The sequence below is a fragment of the Erythrolamprus reginae genome, chromosome 3 (assembly GCF_031021105.1).
Source record: "Erythrolamprus reginae isolate rEryReg1 chromosome 3, rEryReg1.hap1, whole genome shotgun sequence".
Taxonomy (NCBI): Eukaryota; Metazoa; Chordata; class Lepidosauria; order Squamata; family Dipsadidae; genus Erythrolamprus; species Erythrolamprus reginae.
In genome coordinates, this window is record NC_091952.1 from 229,361,607 (window position 1) to 229,382,600 (window position 20,994).

Below are 20,994 nucleotides of genomic sequence, written 5' to 3' on the forward strand. Positions count from 1 at the left end.
TAGGTGTCTCCCATGCTACATCAGTGGCCGGTTGCTGTCAGTTCAGACACGAAGATGCCAGGGGAAAATTGCCCAAAAATTGCACCAGTGGGTTCCTACCAATGCAGCATTCTGGACCACACCAATAGAAACCCACCACTGCCTACTAGGCTTCAGGAAGGCGTGTGCGCATGCACAGGGGGGGGCAGCACAGGGGGATGCACATGCAGGGGGGAGAGAAGGGGTGTGGTCAGGTGAACGCATGCTAGCACACCCATACACACCCCTTTTGGCACATGGACCAAAAAAGGTTTGCCATCACTGGAACAGAAAAATGTTACAAGAAGAAAGCAGATGTACCTGCATACCTTTTATAAGTTTTGCATTTGTTTTTATTTGTTGCTGCCCCAAATATATGAACATATTAGTTTTCATTTGCCCTTTCTCGATGGTCACAGAATACAGTGGTACCTCTACCTGAGAATGCCTCTACTTAAGAACTTTTCTAGATAAGAACCGGGGGTTCAATATTTTTTTGCCTCTTCTCAACAACCATTTTCCACTTACAAACCTGAGTCTCTGAACCTGTAACCAGAAAAGGCAGGGAGAAGCCTCCATGGGGCCTCTCTAGGAATCTCCTGGGAGGAAAAAGGGATGGAAAAGGCAGGGATAAGCCTCTGTGGGGCTTCTCTAGGAATCTCCTGAAAGGAAACAGGACAGGAAAAGGTGGGGAGAAGCTTCTGTTGGGCCTCTCTAGGAATCTCCTGAAAGGAAACAGGACATGAAAAGGTGGGGAGAAGCCTCCATGGGGCCTCTCTAGGAATCTCCTGAAAGGAAACAGGACACGAAAAGATGGGGAGAAGCCTCCATGGGGCCTCTCTAGGAATCTCCTGAAAGGAAACAGGACACGAAAAGATGGGGAGAAGCCTCCATGGGGCCTCTCTAGGAATCTCCTGGGAGGAAACGGGGCCTCCACCCTCCCTGTGGTTCCCCAATTGCACGCATTATTTGCTTTTACATTGATTCCTATGGGAAAAATTGCTTTTTCTTACAAACTTTTCTACTTAAGAATCTGGTCACGGAACGAATTAAGTTCGTAAGTAGAGTAAGTAGAATTACGGTCAGTTCTCTGCCACCCAAAAAATAGTTCTTATTTAGATATCAATTTAAAAAAAAAAAGAAGAATTCTGCCTCTTCACAGAGAAGACATTTAATGCCACAGTTCATGGCACTCAATGGTACTCACGGGGATCATATCTGCATAGGTGTATTTTCGTTCTAGCTGTGGTTTCAGGTAATCCATTCTATCACCAAGTGTCATCTGAGATACAGTGCTGCACGCTGTTGTGGGCCTACACAATGAAAAACAAATAGGCACAAAAGGACCTTGAGGGTAATCAGAGAAATTAAACCGTGGTTAGTGCTGTCGATTCTGCACCCGAATAATCAGTTCCATCACTTTTAACTGCTTCAAAGTAATAAGAAAATATATAGAGATTTAATTCTTTAATCTATTGCTTAAACCTTTTGTATGCATCCTCTTTGTGATGAGACACTTTGTCTCGTGAATAAAGAAACTATTCTATTTTTAATGGGTAGAAAATAACACCAGCATCTGCATATGCATGGATTTTTGCAAGTTCAGAGTACTCAAAAATAATAATGCATGCATTCATTAGTAGCTGAGCAACTTATTCAATAGTAGGAAGGTGTAGCGAATTCATAATTCCATTTTACAGTCTTTTCTTGCAACAGTCGCGGTTACACAAATTGAATGCAATCATTAAGCAAACCCATTATTTGCTATGGAGCGGTTTTTTGCTGAAAACCAGAAGCAAATGCCAGTTTTTAGCAAAACCAATTGCAATCAAATAACTCCAGGACGTGACAAAAGGCCATAAATGCAGGCGCTCAGCAGTCATGTGACTCTCGGGGCGGAGCTATCTGTTGGAACTTTGGAAACAGATCACTGTTTTTTCAGGGGGGGGGGCTCTATTGTAACTACAAACAATTGCAAAGCTATTACCATATTTTTCAGAGTATAAGACGTACCTTTCCCCCCCTAAAAGAGGGTGGCAATGTTGGTGCGTCTTATACATCAAATGCAGCCATTTTTGCTGTCCCGAAGGCCCAGTCCCACCTGCAGAGAGCTCCTGGGTGCTAGGGAATGGCAAAATTGGCTCATTTTTCATAAAAATTGGGGCATTTTTGCCTTCCCCCAGCACCCAGGAGCTCCCTGGAGGCTTTCCAGAGACTTTGCACAACCAAATTTTGCAAAAAAATCGGCCAGCTTTTCACAAAAATGGGGCTGTTTTTGTCTTCTAATTACCCCATCTAGCATGACTGGAGGAGAAATTCTGGGAGTTGAAGTACACAAGTCTCAGGGCTTTCAAGTTTGAAGTTTGTAAAAAGTGTACTGTACATGGTTGCAAAAAGTATTCTGCTACACTGGTATTTTATTAAATAATATATTAAAGAGTAATGTTTCCAAGTGTAAAATAATGCACTTGGGGAAAAGGAATCCTCAGTCTGAGTGTTGTATTGGCAGTTCTGTGTTAGCAAAAACTTCAGAAGAGAAGGATTTAGGGGTAGTAATTTCTGACAGTCTCAAAATGAGTGAGCAGTGCAGTCAGGCAGTAGGGAAAGCAAGTAGAAAGCTTGGCTGCATAGCTAGAGGTATAACAAGCAGGAAGAGGGAGATTGTGATCCCGCTGTATAGAGCACTGGTGAGACCACATTTGGAATACAGTGATCCCTCTATTATCGCGAGGGTTCCGTTCCAAGACCCCTCGCAATAATCGATTTTTCGCGATGTAGGGTTGCGGAAGTAAAACACCATCTGCGCATGCGCGCCCTTTTTTCTATGGCCGCGCATGCGTAGATGGTGGAGTTTGCGTTCCCCGCCGCCCACGCAAAGGGGAAACCCCGATTCGGCTCCTCGCTGCTGCTGCGCTACCGAGCAGATCAGCTGCTGGGCGGCCGAAGGAACCTTCCCTGGGTCTTCCCCCTCTTGCTGGCGGGCAGGCGAGCGGCGGGCATCAGCGAGGAGCCGGGGTTTCCCCTTTGCGTGGGCGGCCGGGAAGACCCAGGTTGGGGGTTTGGGGGGGTGCTGGGAAGCCCCCAAGGCCGGCTGCGACCTTTTAAAACAGCCGTGCCGCTTCCCAGCTGAGTCCTGAAGCCAAACGCGGAAGTTCGCCTTTGGCGTTTGGCTTCAGGACTCAGCTGGGAAGCGGCGCGGCTGTTTTAAAAGGTCGCAGCCGGCCTGGGGGGCTTCCCAGCACCCCCCCCAAACCCAGGTTGGGGGTTCGGGGGGGTGCTGGGAAGCCCCCCAGGCCGGCTGCGACCTTTTAAAACAGCTGCGCCGCTTCCCAGCTGAGTCCTGAAGCCAAACGCGGAAGTTCACCTTTGGCGTTTGGCTTCAGGACTCAGCTGGGAAGCGGCGCGGCTGTTTTAAAAGGTCGCAGCCGGCCTGGGGGGCTTCCCAGCACCCCCCCGAACCCGGGTTGGGGGTTCGGGGGGGTGCTGGGAAGCCCCCCAGGCCGGCTGCGACCTTTTAAAACAGCCGCGCCGCTTCCCAGCTGACTCCCGAAGCCAAACCCGGAAGTGGTTTTTTTTAAAATTATTTTTTTTAAAAAATCGCGATATAGCGTTTCGCGAAGATTGAGATCGCGAAACTTGAGGGATCACTGTACTGTGTTCAGTTCAGGAGACCTCACCTACAAAAAGATATTGATAAAACTGAACGGGTCCAAAGACGGCTTACAAAAATGGTGGAAGGCCTTAAGCATAAAACCGATCAGGAAAGACTTTAATAACAATCAAAATATATTTATTTTTTTTCTCTTTTTGGTACATACACAAAATAATAATAAGCAAAAAATGAAATTATAAAATATCAATAAGACGGGCTACAAAAATGGTGGAAGGTCTTAAGCATAAAACTTATCACAAAAGACTTTATGAACTCAATCTTTATAGTCTGGAGGACAGAAGGGAAAAGGGGGATATGATTGAAATATTTAAATATGTTAAAGGGTTAAATAAGGTTTAGGAGGGAAGGGTTTTTAATAAGAAAGTGAACACAAGAACAAGGGGGCACAATCTGAGGTTAGTTGGGGGAAAGATCAGAAGCAACGTGAAAAAATATTATTTTACTGAAAGAGTAGTAGATGCTTGGAACAAACTTCCAGCAGACATGGTTGGTAAATCCACAGTAATTGAATTTAAACATGCCTGGGATAAACATATATCCATCCTAAGATAAAACACAGGAAATAGTAAAAGGGCAGACTAGATGGACCATGAGGTCTTTTTCTGCTGTCAATCTTCTATGTTTCTATTACTACACAATTTGGTGCGGAATACTTTTTTCCTTATTTTCACCTCTACAATCTCTAAGGTCCCTTACAACTCTGTTAATCTGTTCATAGAAGAATGGCCTCCTTCTATTAGAACATTGCATGATACCACATTATACATGAGCATTTCAGTTCTTACCTTGGCCTAATATTTTCTAACCTAATTAAGTCATAAGGACTTTCCTGAACAGAGCTTTGACTTTGAGGTAGAATTGCAGATAGCAGCCTGGGAGACCTTTGGGGGCAGATATCCGTCACCGCTCCTTTCGAAAAAGTCTGGGTTAATCCAGTTTCTCCTCTCTAATAAAAAAGGGATGGAAAGGAGTGAAAGCATCTGAGAAATAATTCTTGCTTCTTCCTGTCTATTTTCATTTGATGTACAGTGATCCCTCGATTATCGCGAGGGTTCCGTTCCAAGACCCCTCGCGATAATCGATTTTTCGTGATGTAGGGTTGCGGAAGTAAAAACACCATCTGCGCATGCGCGCCCTTTTTTTCATGGCCACGCATCCGCAGATGGTGGAGTTTGCGTGGGCGGCGGGGAAGACCCAGGGAAGGTTCCTTCGGCCGCCCAGCAGCTGATCTGCTCGGTAGCGCAGCAGCAGCGAGCAGACGAAGATCGGGGTTTCCCCTTTGCGTGGGCGGCGGGGAAACCCCGATCTTCGTCTGCTCGCTGCTGCTGCGGCCGCCCAGCAGCTGATCTGCTCGGTAGCGCAGCAGCAGCGAGCAGACGAAGATCGGGGTTTCCCCGCCGCCCACGCAAAGGGGAAACCCCGCTCGCCCGCCCGCCCGCCCGCCGCCCGCCACCCGCCAGCAAGAGGGGGAGAGATAGAGAAAGAGAGAGAAGGAAAGAAAGAGATGAGAGAGGGAGGAAGAGAGTGTGAGAGAGGAAGAAGCAAGATAGAGAAAGAGAGAGAGAAAGAAAGATGAGAAAGGAAGGAAGAGAGTGACGTCATCGGGTGGGAAAAATCGCGATATAGCGTTTCGCGAAGAATGAGATCGCGAAAATCAAGGGATCACTGTACTCTGTATCGTATTAGATACTTCATTTTGATAATTATTCACATGTTACTTAAAAGGTAATTTTAGTGTTATACCAAAATTTTAAAAAAGTGTTCTTCCAGTTCAGAGGAATTTACATTTTTCAAAGTGTAGGTTGGACTAAAACAGCAGAAGCTCTTGTTCAAGAAGAACCTATGTTCTAAATCCCCAGTGCCGCAGTGGTTAGAATGCAGTACTGCAGGCTATTTCTGCTGACTGCTGGCTGCCTGCAATTTGGCAGATCGAATCTATAGCACTATAGCACTTAGACTTATATACCGCTTCATAGTGTTCTTACAGCCCTCTCTAAGCAGTTTACAGAATCATCCTCTTGCCCCCAACAATCTGGATCCTCATTTTACCCACCTCGGAAGTCACCTTTAATTCTATGAATGTAATGCAAATAGAACTTTTTCTGAAATAGAGAATAGTTTTGTTTGGAAGAATTACCGTAAGTATACCTCAATGACCTGAAGCTGCTTGCACAGCACACCGATAGTGGCAGTAGCAGCAATCCCCACCTGATGGCGGTCCACTTAATGACTGCCATGACTTACAACCAAAATTGTAGTGTCAGTTAGGTTAAGGGCTATATTCCAACACGACATTATATAACTAAGCAGACTACGCTGATTCTTACTCATAAACCCAGCCTTTCATAATCATACACTCTTTCCTTCGATGCTTCTTACAGGGTGTGTTCCAAAAGTAATGCAATTATTTTTTTAAAGTAATTTATTGAACAGATTTGCACAAACACTTAAAATCCTTCAAAGTACTGTCCTTGGGCCTCTACACAATTTTTCTAGCGACTCTGCCATAACCGGTATGTGCCCTGGAAGGTGTCTTTGGGAACATCTTGCAAGGTCTTCATCACGGCTGATTGGATCTCTTCTATGTATGAAAAATGGGTTCCTTTCAGGGCTGGGAACAAAAAGAAGTCTGCTGGGGTGACGTCAGGACTCTGGGGGGGTGGGGCAGCGTTGGCACCTGGTGTTTAGCCAGGAACTTCTATTTTCATCCATACAAGAGATCCAATCGGCTGATTGTTGGTGGGCCCCAGGGGAAGAGCCTTCTCTGTGGCGGTCCCAGCCCTCTGGAATCAACTCCCCCCGGAGATTAGAACTGCTCCCACCCTCCTTGTCTTCCGTAAACTACTTAAGACCCACCTATACCGCCAGGCATGGGGGATTTGAGACACCTTTCCCCCAAGCTTATTATAATTTATGTTTGGTATGTATGTGCTGTTTGGTTTTTAATTATGATAGGGTTTTTAGGGTTGTTTAAATATTAGATTTGTGCCTGTATAATACTGTTTTTATCGTGTTGTGAGCCGCCCCGAGTCTTCGGAGAGGGGCGGCATACAAATCTAATAAATTATTATTAATTATTATTATGATGAAGACTGTGCGAGAAGTCCCCAAAGACGCCTTCCAGGGCGCGTACCGGTCATGGCAGAGTTGCTGGAAAAAAATGTGTAGAGGCCCAAGGACAGTACTTTGAAGAATTTTAAGTGTTTGTGCAAATCTGTTCAATAAATTACTTTTAAAAAAAATAATTGCATTACTTTTGGAACGCACCCTGTATGTCGGTAAGACAGACCCTTTTACTTTGGCCAAGGTTTAATGTAACAAGCAATACCTGATAACATGGAACTGCTATTTTTGGCATGCAAGATTTCGGCCTGAGTGGTAGCAGGGACACCATCTGTGGGAAAGGATCCACATCGAGTCGTGGTTTCTGTTGCCGAGCGTGCCAGGTTTTCAGCTTGGTAACCATGGCCTGAATGGTAGCTTTATGAGTTACACAAAAGCGGGGACCCCTGAGAAGAAAAAGTGCTGGTTATTTATTTATTTATTATTTTACTAATGCGATTTCTAGGCCGCCCAACTCCTTACGGACTCTGGGTGGCCAACAGCAATATAAAAACAGCAATTTAAAAAACAATGAAACAATTTTAAGAACCCTTCATTAAAACATTCAGCCATTCAGCCAGGACAAGATGCAACTGTCCACTGGCTCAAGGCTTGCTGGAAAAGCCATGTTTTTACCTCCGTTCGGAAGGGCAAGAGGGTGGGGATCGTGGGGATCTCAGGGGGGGAGTTGATTCCAGAGCCGCCACAGAGAAGGCCCTCCCACATGGTCCCGCCAGTCGGCATTGCCTGGCTGAAGGAACCATGAGAAGACCAACTCTGTGGGCCCTAACCGGCCGCTGGGAAGTATATGGCAGGATGCGGTCCTGTACATAATCTGGTCCTAAGAGTTGTAGGGCTTTAAAGATAATAACCAACACCTTGAATTGTGTCCAGAAACCTATGGAGAGCCAATGCAGCGTGCGAAGCGTTGATGTAACATGGATGTAATGTTGATGTAACGTGGTTATTTTATTTATTTTATTAGATTTATAGGCTACCCTTCTCCCCACGGGCTCAGGACGGCTAGATCTTAAATTTTATTTATTCTATTATTCTGTTCTTAGATTGTCTTTAGGAATGTTTAATTAAATTACACCTGTTCCTACTTGGTTTTTCCTGAATCATTTTCCTTTGGCTGTATCAGTTAAGCATCCACTATCATTTATTTGTTTGTTTACTTGTTTGTTTGTTTGGATTTGGATGCCACTCACTCCCGAAGGACTCAGGGTGGCTTACAACAGTAAAATAATAAAAACAATGTAATAAATAAACTTCAAAAGAGACATTGAAACTCTGGAGAAGGTGCAGAAAAGAGCAACCAAAATGATTAGGGGACTTGAAACCAAGACTTACGAAGAGAGATTGCGGAAACTGGGCATGGATAGCCTAGAGAAAAGGAGGGCCAGAGGGGACATGATAGCTGTATATAGGTATATGAGGGGTTGCCACAGAGAGGAGGGGGCCACTCTATTCTCAAGTGCACCAGAGGGCCGGACAAGGAACAACGGCTGGAAGCTGACCAAGGAGAGATTCAACCTAGAAGTAAGGAAGAACTTCCTGACGGTCAGAGCGATCAACCAGTGGAACAACCTGCTTGCGGAGGTTGTGAACTCCCCAACTCTGGACACTTTCAAGAGGAGATTGGACTGCCATTTGGCTGGGGTGTTTTAGGATTCCTGCTCAGGCAGGGGGTTGGACTTGATGACCTGCATGGTCCCTTTCAACTCTAACAATAAATAAAATAAATAAAAATACTTTACAACATTATAATAATAAAACACGTCAATCGTATCCATGCAAACATACCATCCAACATCCCAATCAAATCATATCTGGGTCGGAGTTAAGAGGTGAGAGTTCTCATGGCTTCCAGGTCTGCCGACAGAGCCAGGTTTTCAAGGCCTTTTGGAAAGCCAGTAGGGTGGGGTAGTTGGCTCCAAGAAGCCGGGGCTGCCACAGAGAAGACCCTCCCCCCGCGGGCCTGCCAACCGACACTGCTTAGTTGACGGGACCTGGAGACGGCCAACTCTGTGGGCAATAATCGCTCACTGGACGGTATGCAGCAGGAGACGGTCCCATAAGTAGTCTGGTCCTAAGCTATGTAGGGCTTTATAGGTAATAATCATAACCATCATGAATAGATTCCTTATCTCATCATAAAGTATTGTCCTCTTCTGCCCAGATTAAGTGGTCCTTTTAAGAACAAAAGGTTTGCAGAACAAATGGTTGGCAGAATATAATTTCAATTCGTACGCCATCCAAATCACAACAGCTCCAGTGCTCACAAAAAGCAATTAAATTTAATGAAATATACCAATATTTCATCCTTTTACCAGTAAAGAAGCAAAGGTTTCACTACTTCAGACTGGATGCCTTTTAAATTATGCACATTCCATTGATCGCCGTCCACCAGGTTGAGTTTGAACAGAACTTCAAAAGTCAGGTAATAATCTCCATTGCTTGACAGGTATAATTTTTTCATCCGATCAAGCTGTCTTGAATCAAGGAAAATATTAACATAATATATGCACAGATAAACACTGGGAAATAATTTAGAAAAAGACTCTAAAGCTCTTTCCATCTTTCCTCACAAATGACAGGCCAGGATTTAGAACATTTATCTTCACAATTATCTTCTCATCCTGGTCCTTTCCAAAAAGCTGAGTTGGGATTATCAACAACTACAGGCAGTCCTTGATTTACAATAGTTCACTTAGTGACCGTTCAAAATTAAAACGGCACTGAAAAATGTGATTTATGAACTGTTTTTCACAGTTAGCCACTGTTGGTATGTCTCTGTATAGCTAGGTTATGAGACCTTTGACATACACTGAGCAGAGAATTTTAACAGAGTGTGGATGTGTAGTAAAGCCAAAGAAAAAGACACAGACTTAGTTATGCTTAATAAGTACTATTTACATATATACAAAATAGAAACAATCCATAACAAGCACTAAGCAATCCAATATAATAAGCACTAAGCAAATACACTCCTCCCCCCCCAAGGCAAAGCAAAAGCGAATGAGCGTTAAAGCATCATTGAGGAAAGGAGTACTGGCGCCCTCTTATGGCGAACCAGCCCAAAATATTTAAAGTGATAGTACAAGAGACTACAATAGGTAGTTTACAATGGCAAACCCTAACAACCCATGTACCTTGTACTAACACCCACATTTGCAGCATCACCATGCTCATAAGATCAAAACTCAGATGCTTGGCAACTGGTTCATATTTATGACCGTTGCTTTGTCCCAAGGTCATGTGATCACCTTTTGCAAGCAAGTCAATGGGGAATCTAGGTTTACTTAACAACTAACTGGGTTACTAACTTATCAACTGCAATGATTCATTTAACAATTGTGGCAAGAATTGTTGTAAAATTGGGCAAAATTCAACAAATGTTTCACTTAACAACATAAATTTTGGGTTCAATTATGATCATAAGTTGAGGACTAACTGTATATCCAACATTAAGAGGAAAGTAGGTCCAATACATTTTGAGTTCATTAGTTTGGGGAATGCTAACTTACTCCTTGGTTACTAAAATATCAAATAAGATGCATTCTGGGAGAAATCTTGTATGGTTTATAACCAGTGTGATATTATATCTTCATATTTCTCCTGCTTTTTCTGCTTCTAGGTAGTCCTTAACTTATGATTATAACTGGGAGCAGAAATTCCATTGCTGAGCAAGGCAGCAAAGTGAATTGTGCTTGATTTGGCGATGCTGTTTTGTCACAAATATGGGAAACCAATTTGCTGTAGTTATGGGAAATGAACTTGTCCGAAGGAAGATCTGACAAATAAAAATAAACCAAAATGAAAACAGCAACTAAACTCATTCAGTATCTTCATCTCCAAAGGCTATATTTTATATTAAAATCTGGAAATACCTTTTCTGCCTTTTAAAACTCTTCATGACCTTCAACCGTTCAATATCTATCCAAAACCACCAGTATTTTTCTCCCAAAGTTCCTCTGATGAATTTTTTAAATCTTTCAAATTCATGTCGGCTACCAATGTCATACGTCTTGTGGCTAACGCACCAGGCAGCTCTGGTTTCGGTATTATCTTTTTCTGATTTTGCAGAAATGTCACTCTTCACATCTGCTCCATCAACCGCTCCGTCAACAAAGGAAGACTTTTCAAGGACTGACTCCATGAACTTTTCACTGCTTGCTAACTCATAAATAAAAACTCTAGTTATTTTACTGAAATTGACGTCAATAGGACTGGGTTCAGGTGGCTGGCCACTGACTACTGCAACAGAGTTTTTTATTATATAGTGAACAAAGGCAAAAGAAAATTCATCCACAGTTTGAAAAGATGCCAATTGTTGATATTGGATAAGGTTTTCACAGTTTCCCTCCTGAGGAGCAAGTTCCCAGTCTTGCCCTAAGTATGCTCTTAGCAATGTGCGTGAAGGAGTATCAGGAAGTGACAACGCATAACCTTCATCTATGCTTCTTCTGCCTTCTATCTTTTGAAGAAATGGGACATCAGTTAAATTGGGCTTCTTCTTAATTCTGGATTCAGGACCTGCATGAAGATAACAGATCAATCCTCCAAAGACTACCAACATAAGAACGTAATCATGAATTCGAACATATATAAAAACTGTTCTGTATCTCTGTCCAGAAATGGTTTCTTTCCTCGGACATTTCTGTAAGTCAGAATCTAACTTTCAGTAGCTGGATTAATATTATTTTACCAAAAAAAGCTAAGAATTGCCCTAAGTCACCATGATTTGTCTCCTATCACTTTTATCTGAATTTATTTTTCTGCTTGAATGTGAAACAAAAGAACGTCTAGAACAGAGGTCTTCAAACTTGGCAACTTTAAGACTTGTGGACTTCAACTTGCTCACTCGTCAGAGGCGTGTCCGAGTCATAGAAGTATAAAAAGGCTGGAACCGCCCACAGGCCCAGTTTTGATGACGTAACTGAAAACATTGACTCGGAGTGGCAGCACAACTCAGACTCCTAGATTCAACCAATTCAAAAAACCCTGAACTATATACAGGAAAACTTCATCAGCTCTACATTGAACAGGGAAAAAAACAAGGTAAGAAGAAGAAGGTAGATAAGCCTAAGGAAGTTGGAAAAGGGGAGGGAACTGACTGTCGACTCCTCTACCAAGCGAAAGAGCGAATCAGGTGAGTCAACGCTCATTCTCCTTGGAGGGAGGAGTCGACAGTCAGGATGGGACATGTCAAAGTTATTGTCCCGAGGGATGGGTAATTTCCACTACTTGTTGTAGGACCCTCCGCCCAAAAGCCGCCTGTGCTGAGGCAAACTTGTCGATCTTATAGTGGCGGATAAAAAATTGAAATCCAAAAGTCTTAAAGTTGCCAAGTTTGAAGGCTATTGATCTAGGTATAACAAAATAAATAAATAAATAAAGCAGTGGGTAGGGCAGGTAAGATTATATTCCAGAGATTCTGCAAAACAATTCCAGGCTAGACAATTCAGCAGAGTCAAAATCTGGACAACTTTTGTTAGTATGATATTTAGACCAGTGATTTTCAACCTTTTTTGAGCCGCGGCACATTTTTTACATTTACAAAACCATGAGGCACATTGGGGGGGGGGGGGCGCTAAAAAAAGTTTGGACAAAAAAATTCTCTCTTCCTCAATTTCGCTCTACAGTATTTCTCTCTCCCTCTTTCTCTCCCTCTTTTTTCTCTCTCTCTCTCCATCCCTCTTTCTCTCTTCCTTCTTTCCTCTTTTTTGCTCTCTTTCTCTCTCCCTCCCTACTTCCCTCTATGTCTTTCTCTCTCCCACCTTCCCTCCCTCTCTTTCTCTCTCTCTCTCTTGCTTGCTTTCTTTCTTTCTCTCTCTTGCTCTCTCTCTTGCTTTCTTTCTCTCTTGTTCTCTTTCTCTCTTTCTCTCTCTTGCTTGCTTTCTCTCTCTCTTTCTCTTGTTTTCTTTTTCTCTCTGAGCTTCGCGGCACACCTGACCATATCTCACGGCACACTAGTGTGCCACGGCACACTGGTTGAAAAACACTGATTTAGACAAAACAGAGTCTAGAAAGTTAAGGTTGTTTCCACTATTTTCCAAGCAAGTTCACCACAATTGGTGTTCTTCCTGCCCACAATCTTACTTACTTATTTATTTATTTATTTATTTATTTATTTATTTATTTATTTATTTATTTATTTATTTATTTATTTATTTATTTATTTATTTATTTATTTATTTATTTATTTATTTATTTATTTATTTATTTATATTTGTATGCCGCCCCTCTCCGCAGACTTATTTTTATTAAGATATTAAACTTCTTAACTGCCCATCTCCCTCATACAGAGGCTTCTCCCCAAAACCTTTCCAGCAGTGTCCCATCCACACACTTCTCAGCTGCTGTTGATGCCACAACTTGGCATATTTCACCAGCCAGCCAACAAACAAACCAATATCTCCAATAACACCCCTCTGTCTCTATCCTATGCTTGGTGTTGCAGGGGTTAGAGTGCAGTACTGCAAGCTACCTCTGCTGATCACCGGCTGCCAGCAGATCGAATCTCAGTAGGCTCAAGGTTGAACTCAGCCTTCCATCCTTCTGAGGTGGGTAAAATGGGGACCCAGATTGTTGGGAGCAATATATGCTGATTCTCTGTAAACTGCTTAAAGAGGGCTGTAAAGCACTGTGAAGCGGTATATAGATCTAAATGCTATTGCTATCCCAGGGACCGGTTAGGTCCCACAGAGTCGGCCTTCTCCGGGTCCCGTCGACTAAACAATGTCGTCTGGCGGGACCCAGGGGAAGAGCCTTCTGTGTGGCGGCCCCGACCCTCTAGAACCAGCTCCCCCCAGAGATTAGAATTGCCCCTACCCTCCTTGCCTTTCGCAAGCTCCTTAAAATCCACCTCTGTCGTCAGGCATGGGGGAATTGAAGTATTCCTTTCCCCCCAGGCCTATACAAGTTATGCATGGTATGTTTGTGTATATGTTTTGTTTTTTAATAAGGGGTTTTTAATGGTTTTTTAATTATTGGATTTGTAATATATTGTTTCTATTGTTGCTGTGAGCCGCCCCGAGTCTGCGGAGAGGGGCGGCATACAAATCTAATAAATAATAATAATAATAATAATAATAATAATAACAACAACAACAACATAATAATAATAATAATAATAATAATAATAATAATAATAATAATAATAATAATAATAATAATAATAATATCCTTAGATTTGACATCACTTATCTTTACATAAATTTTTGCCTGGAAAATAAAAGACCCTTTTCATTCTGTGTATAGGACAACATACTGTTTTGCCCCCATAGCAGACATGGGCTCCTCCCAGTTCAGACCAGTTGCCTGAACCGGTAGCAAACCGCTGGTGACATCACGGAACCAGTTCTGTCAGTGCTGGTCTGTGGACATCGCCATCTCTTTTTGGGGAATTTTTTTTCATTCTCCACATGCACAGAAGGCAAATTTACAGTACTGCATGTGTGCCACCATCTTGTTTTGGGGTGGGTTTTTTTTTTACATTTTTAAAGCTTTTTTGACACTGCGCATGCACACGAGCACGAAGCGCCCACATAGCATGCCCACTAGATGTGCCCACATGGCAAAGTTAGAACTCCCCTCTGCCCTATAGGGTAAAGCAGTGTTTCCCAACTTTGGCAACTTGAAGATATCTGGACTTCAACTCCCAGAATTCCCCAGCCAGCGAATGCTGGCTGGGGAATTCTGGGAGTTGAAGTCCAGATATCTTCAAGTTGCCAAGGTTGGGAAACACTGGGGTAAAGTGCCCAGATTATAAATTTGGTAAAGCGGGACACCATGGGGAAGGGGGGGAGATGGATGAATGTAAAATCTGGAAAAAAAATTACCTCAGCATTTGTTTTTGTATGTTGTTTCCCAGTCCGTCCCTTCTATTGTAGTAGAAACCCCACCCCCACCCTCTCTCTCTCTCTCTCTCTCGCTGCTGGGCATGCACAAAGGACTACCCAGAGCAAATAAAGGGAAAAGAGAAAATTTAATTTAATTTTAATTTAATTTATTAGACTTGTATGCCGCCCCTCTCCGCAGACTCGGGGCGGCTCACATCAAAATGGTGACAGTGTAGCAAATCTAATATTAAAAACATTCTAAAACCAACATTTGAACCATACAACACAATCATACCATGCGTAGACTGTATAAGCCTGGGGGGTATCTCAATTCCCCCATGCCTGGCGACATAAGTGGGTATTTAGTAACTTACAAAAGGCAAGGAGGGTAGGGGCGGTTCTAATCTCCAGGAGGAGTTGGTTCCAGAGGGCCGGGGCCACCACAGAGAAAGCTCTTCCCCTGGGGCCCGCCAGACAACATTGTTTAAAGAAGAAAAGAAGTCTAAAGGAAGAAAAAGGGTGGAGGGGGGAGGAAAAGGAAAGAAAGACAGAAAGGAAAGAAAGAAAGAAAGAAAGAAAGAAAGAAAGAAAGAAAAACATTGTCTTTTATTAGCAAGCCCTGCAAAGGATTTCAAAAACTGCAAAGGCGTGACTGAGCCGAAAAACCAATGGTGCAGCTAGGTCTGCCAAGAAAGCTATCGCTTGCCTGCTTCCGTGTGTATGTGTGTGTGTGTGTGTGTGAAAGAGATAGAAAGAGAGAGAGAGAGAGAGAGAGAGAGATGGAATACTCCCAGATACAAGGATACAAGCCAAGACGAGGCACCATGGATGGATTAGTATTATATCTGTTGCCCCCTTTGGCTCTCCTTCAGGCATTGATCCATTACTCATTTAAAGCATTAATGCCACCCTTCTCTAACTAACTAACTAACTAACTAACTAACTAACTAACTAACTAACTAAACTAACTAACTAAACTAACTAACTCTCTCTCTCTTGCAAAAAAACCCGTAGCCTGGAGAAAGGAAAATCAGGACTTTTAAAAAACCCCGTGGGACACAGGACAAATAATTAAAAGCGGGACTGTCCTGGGAAAAGCGTGACATCTGGTCACCTTATTATAGGGACCAAAACACCCAAAACATATGCGACATACTATGTTAGTTTGAAGCTGTTTGGAGACAAGGTGCCATTTTATTTATTTTATGCTTCTCTTGTATATTTACCAAAAATCATGTGACTCATAAACATAAATGTCTTAAATTTGTAACACTGTATATCTTCTCAAAGGAAATAATGTTGTTTTAAACAACATTTAAGCCTCTTGCATTTCGTTCTTTTCAATTCTGTAGTTCTATTAGAGTTGCAAGATTTTCCCATCATATTACTCTACTGCTCTTGAATAAAGACGATGAAAGGGCATTTGGAATATATGTTCCTTGGTGATTCATTTATTTTTTATTTTTATTTATTTATTCTTTGTCCAATACACAATACATATGGAAAAGAATAGACATTGAGATATATAAAGATAGTATGTGAAAAAGAAGAGAAGTATATGAGAGGGAGAGAATATATATGATATATGAGATAAAGGAAAGACAATTGGACAGGGGACGAAAGGCACACCAGTGCACTTATGTACGCCCCTTACTGGCCTCTTAGGAACTTGGAGAGGTCAATCGTGGATAGTCTAAGGGAGAAATGATGGGGGTTGGGGGTTGACACTATTGAGTCCGGTAATGAGTTCCACGCTTCAACAACTCGATTGTTAAAGTCATGTTTTTTACAGTCAAGTTTAGAGTGGTTAATATTAAGTTTGAATCTGTTGCGTGCTCTTGTGTTGTTGTGGTTGAAGCTGAAGTAGTCGTTGTCCGGAAGGACTTTGCAGCATATGATATTTAAAAAACACATATGTAAGGAAAGCCAGAGAATTAATATGGATGTGCTTGGATACTTTGTAAGCAATACTGTACTTATATACTGCTTTACAGTGCTTTTACAGACCTCTCTAAGCAGTTTACAGAGTCAGTCTCTTGCCCCTAACAATTTGGGTCCTCATTTTGCCCACCTCGTAAGGATGGACGGCTGAGTCTCCTGGTTCCAGCGGTCCCAACCTCAGCCGTCCTCAAACTTCAAAATGACTGTGGTCAGCACAATTTTAGTTCATTTTTGGTATTTTTTGCCATTCAAGAATGGGAAGCAAACCATTGCTTTTGCAGCCCATCAACCCATCCCAAAATTTTCTCTTCCCAGTTGTGATCTCAGTAATGTTTGTTACTGCATAGGAGAGGATTTAAAGCTGGAAAATTATCTCTAGAAACATCTTGTTCCCAGTTTCAGTTTTAAGGTATAATTAATCACACACAAAAAGAGTAAAATCAGTTTGTTCTATCTTCTCAGTGACATGCTTGGTGTGGTCCTATGGAGCTTTGCAAGACTAAATTTTTCCCTTGATGCCTCAAATTTTGTTCTTTTCTGCTATAAATTCAACTTGCCCACAAATACTACTTACCTAGGTGATCACTGCGAGTAGTAACATTAATAACGGATGAAGAAACATTGCACAAATCTTCAGCCGGTATATCTGAAAATAAATGTTCAATATAACATTGTTAGGAAAAAATTGGTAAGAAGAGAACAAAAGCTGGGTAGAAGGTAATGTGTCCATTACAAGGGAGAAGGGCTGGATAAGATCATCCAAAACCATGGGGAGAGGTATCATCAGTATGCCAAACATATCCAACTTTACATCTCCATCCCTGATGATCCAAGTAATGCTATATCTTCCTTGTCATGATGCCTGGAGGCTGGTGGAGTTTGGGTGGGTACAATAGGCTTTGGCTGAACTCTAATGAGATAGATTGGGCCTCGTGTATCTCATGTATCCCCACGGCCGGTTAGATCCCACAGGTTCGGCCTTCTCCAGGTCCCGTTAGCCATGCAATGTCAACTGGTGGGGCCTAGCGGAAGGGCCTTCTCTGTGGCAGCTCCGGTCCTATGGAACCAGCTCCCCTCGGAGAGTCACACTGCCCCCACCCTCCTGCCTTTCGAAAGGCCTTAAAAACACACCTGTGCCAGCAGGCCTGGGACTGTTGTTCACAAACTATTTGCTCCAGCTGATGGTATGCTTGAGATATGAGTTTCTGGTTGAATAGGGTTTTTTAAAAGTTTGGGGTTTAAAATTTTGTACTGTCTTAATATTTTTTTTACTTTTTGGTTTTTAAAATTGCACTTATTTTGTACACAGCCCTAAGCTCACAGGAGAAAGGTGGCCTATTAATGTAAATAATAAATACATACTAAATAAAGGGGCTGTGAGTTCAAGGGGCCTCGGGATTTGGGGGTTTATCATCCTTAATTCTGAGTGGGATTGCACTACCCCAAGCAGATCCAGTATTTAATCTGCAGGTTCTCCTGGACTCACAAGACTCAAAGCAGATGGCAATCGTGACTAAGAAAACCTTTGTGCAATTTTGTGTAGTGTGTGCCAATTATACCCATGTGGTAGTAAAGATTACTGCAAAAATCTTTACTACCACACTGTGGCGTGGCTTATTTTGTGGGTGTGGCTTGCTGGCCATGTGACCAGGTAGGAGTGATAGCTTGACGATCATGTGACCGGGGTTGGCTTAAAGGTCATGTGCCTGGCTTAAAGTGGCCAACTTCACATCACTCACATCAAGGGTTAGGTTGCCTGGCCTGGCCTCGCCTCAAAGTGATACAATTTCCCTATCTATTTACTATTACTGAACATCCAAAATATACTATTTAATTCTATGTATATATGCTATACGTACATACATATTACACACAGGCACACAAAAATATACATTATCTACTATATAAACTATATGTGTATGTACACACACACAGGCACACACAGCTCTTCTAAAATTATTTACTCTGATAGGCAAAACATACCCACAGCCCAGAAGGGAAAATAAGAAAAAATTCAAACTTTTTCTAACGGTTCTGCATACCTGACCGTACCTGTAGGAGCCTATTACTGCTTTTGTGAGACCCTGTACATAGTCACTTATGCCCTGGCCATTTCTCAGTTGGATTAGTGCAATACACTCTGCATGGGGCTACTGTTATAGAATATTCATAAGCTATAACTGGTTCAGAATACAGCAGCATAAAAGGTCCTGTAGACATATGACATTATGGCCGTCTTCCTATATTAAATTTCTTCATTAAATAACCTTGAGGCTCCAGAGAAATAATAGTTGTTATTAAGCACTATTTATCTCATTTGTCCCTAAGAAAATCATGAAAGGCGATCAATACAATTAGAAGTTTTTGCAAAGGAGAAAAAGAATAGGTTGAAGAACTCAGGAGAAAAATAATGGAAGTTTTTATTTAAAAAATGAAATAGAACAAGTTGGGGGAAAAACAACATTGACAGACTGGTTGATTGATTTAGTTTGTAAGGCTGTCCAATTGTTCATCCATCCATGTCTACTACCCTCACATCAGTAGTGGGTACCACTTACCTTTGCTACTTATTTGGGAAGGGAGTGTGCATGATAACATCTGGGCAGGCTGGCGGCGCTTTTCGCCACTGCTACCAGTTCACTGAACCAGTACAAGCCAGTAGCAACCCACCACTGCCTCACATATAATTTCCAATGGTTAGTATTACCTTCATACGCAGGCCATGACTTTGAAGTCTCATTTGAGAAACGAACATGAGAAGATGTCACAGGACGGGTAATAGAATAAGTACTGATCATGTTCTGATTTTGCTTGGCTAGAGTAAACCAATCCTGTGTCTGAGTAACAGTAGCCTATTAAATAAAACATACGGAGGTTTAAGTTACTTATAAATTAAGTGAAGAAGAGAAGTGGTAGTTTTAGAATGAGAAATGTTAAGTCTATGCATCTGAGATGCCCCAATATAAAAACTGAAAGGAATATATGTTTGTTTGGTTTTTATAATAATGGGTTTTAATTGTTTTTAGTATTGGATTATTATTATATGCTGTCTTATTATTGCTGTTAGCCGCCCCGAGTCTCCGGAGAGGGGCGGCATACAAATCCAATAAATAATAATAATAATAATAATAATAATAATAATAATAATAATAATAATAATAAGTGACAAGGTAAGGAAATCATTTAAGCCCACACTTTCCCAATCAAATCAATTAAAAAGAAATACAATAAATACTTAATACTTCATAATTAATACGATTTATGCCATGGTTTTTCCACCAGACAAAAAGATAACTCTATTGCTTATTATTAGTATAAATGATTTAATTATTTTTTTAATCTATTTTAGAGGTCAGTTGGATCCCACCGCTGAGTACAACCCCCTACAAAAGCAGAGACCCTACATCTGCCTCTTCCTAATATCAGACTCAAAACCTCCTGATTGTAAGCCAAGAGCTGCACCTCCTAAAGAAGACAAAGAGACAGCTAAGGGAAAGAAGGTGATCCTTTGATCCCCAGCTGCCTTTCTTATAATACCATTCTGGCATGAGAATTTAACTTAAGACTTTCGAACTTTGTCATGTAGAGTTAAAGAAAGCAGGAACTGCGGTACACTAGCAGTTCCTCTACGTTTTCTACTTTAGTAGTGTTCCAGACTAAGGAAAGCTGCATTCAAAACCCTGTTCAGCTAGGAAATCCCCAGGTAAGGCTAAGTCAGTCATTCCCTCTCATCTCAATGTATTTCTTAGGGCGGCACATGAATATAGAAACATAGAAGACTGATGGCAGAAAAAGACCTCTAGTCTGCCCTTATACTATTATCCATCTAGTCTGCCCTTATACTATTTTTTGTATTTTATCTTAGGATGGATATATGTTTATCCCAGGCATGTTTAAATTCAGTTGCTGTGGATTTACCAACCACGTCTGCTGGAAGTTTGTTCCAAGGATCTACTACTCTTTCAGTAAAATAATATTTTCTCATGTTGCTTTTGATCTTTCCCCCAACTAACTTCAGATTGTGTCCCCTTGTTCTTGTGTTCACTTTCCTATTAAAAACACTCCCCTCTTGAACCTTATTTAACTCTTTGACATATTTAAATGTTTCGATCATGTCCCCCCTTTTCCTTCTGTCCTCCAGACTATACAGATTGAGTTCATGAAGTCTTTCCTGATACGTTTTATGCTTAAGACCTTCCACCATTCTTGTAGCCCGTCTTTGGACCCGTTCAATTTTGTCAATATCTTCTTGTAGGTGAGGTCTCCAGAACTGAACACAGTACTCCAAATGTGGTCTCACCAGCGCTCTATATAAGGGGATCACAATCTCCCTCTTCCTGCTTGTTATACCTCTAGCTATGCAGCCAAGCATCCTACTTGCTTTCCCTACCGCCCAACCACGCTGCTCACCCA

General features: G+C 42.0%; 1 protein-coding gene across 2 annotated transcripts in view; it reads right to left on the minus strand.

Annotated features, from left to right (window-relative positions):
• Window positions 1–20,994, minus strand: part of RGS22 (regulator of G protein signaling 22) — a 119,687-nt gene that overhangs the window by 75,059 nt on the left and 23,634 nt on the right. For both annotated transcript variants that reach the window (XM_070748112.1, XM_070748113.1), the window contains exons 7-13: window positions 19,289–19,433; window positions 17,156–17,227; window positions 10,687–11,332; window positions 9,127–9,288; window positions 7,020–7,200; window positions 4,477–4,637; window positions 1,226–1,331 (exon numbers count right to left, since the gene is read on the minus strand). In XM_070748112.1, the coding sequence (XP_070604213.1) occupies window positions 1,226–1,331; window positions 4,477–4,637; window positions 7,020–7,200; window positions 9,127–9,288; window positions 10,687–11,332; window positions 17,156–17,227; window positions 19,289–19,433 (1,473 nt within the window). The remainder of the gene's footprint in view (window positions 1–1,225; window positions 1,332–4,476; window positions 4,638–7,019; window positions 7,201–9,126; window positions 9,289–10,686; window positions 11,333–17,155; window positions 17,228–19,288; window positions 19,434–20,994) is intronic.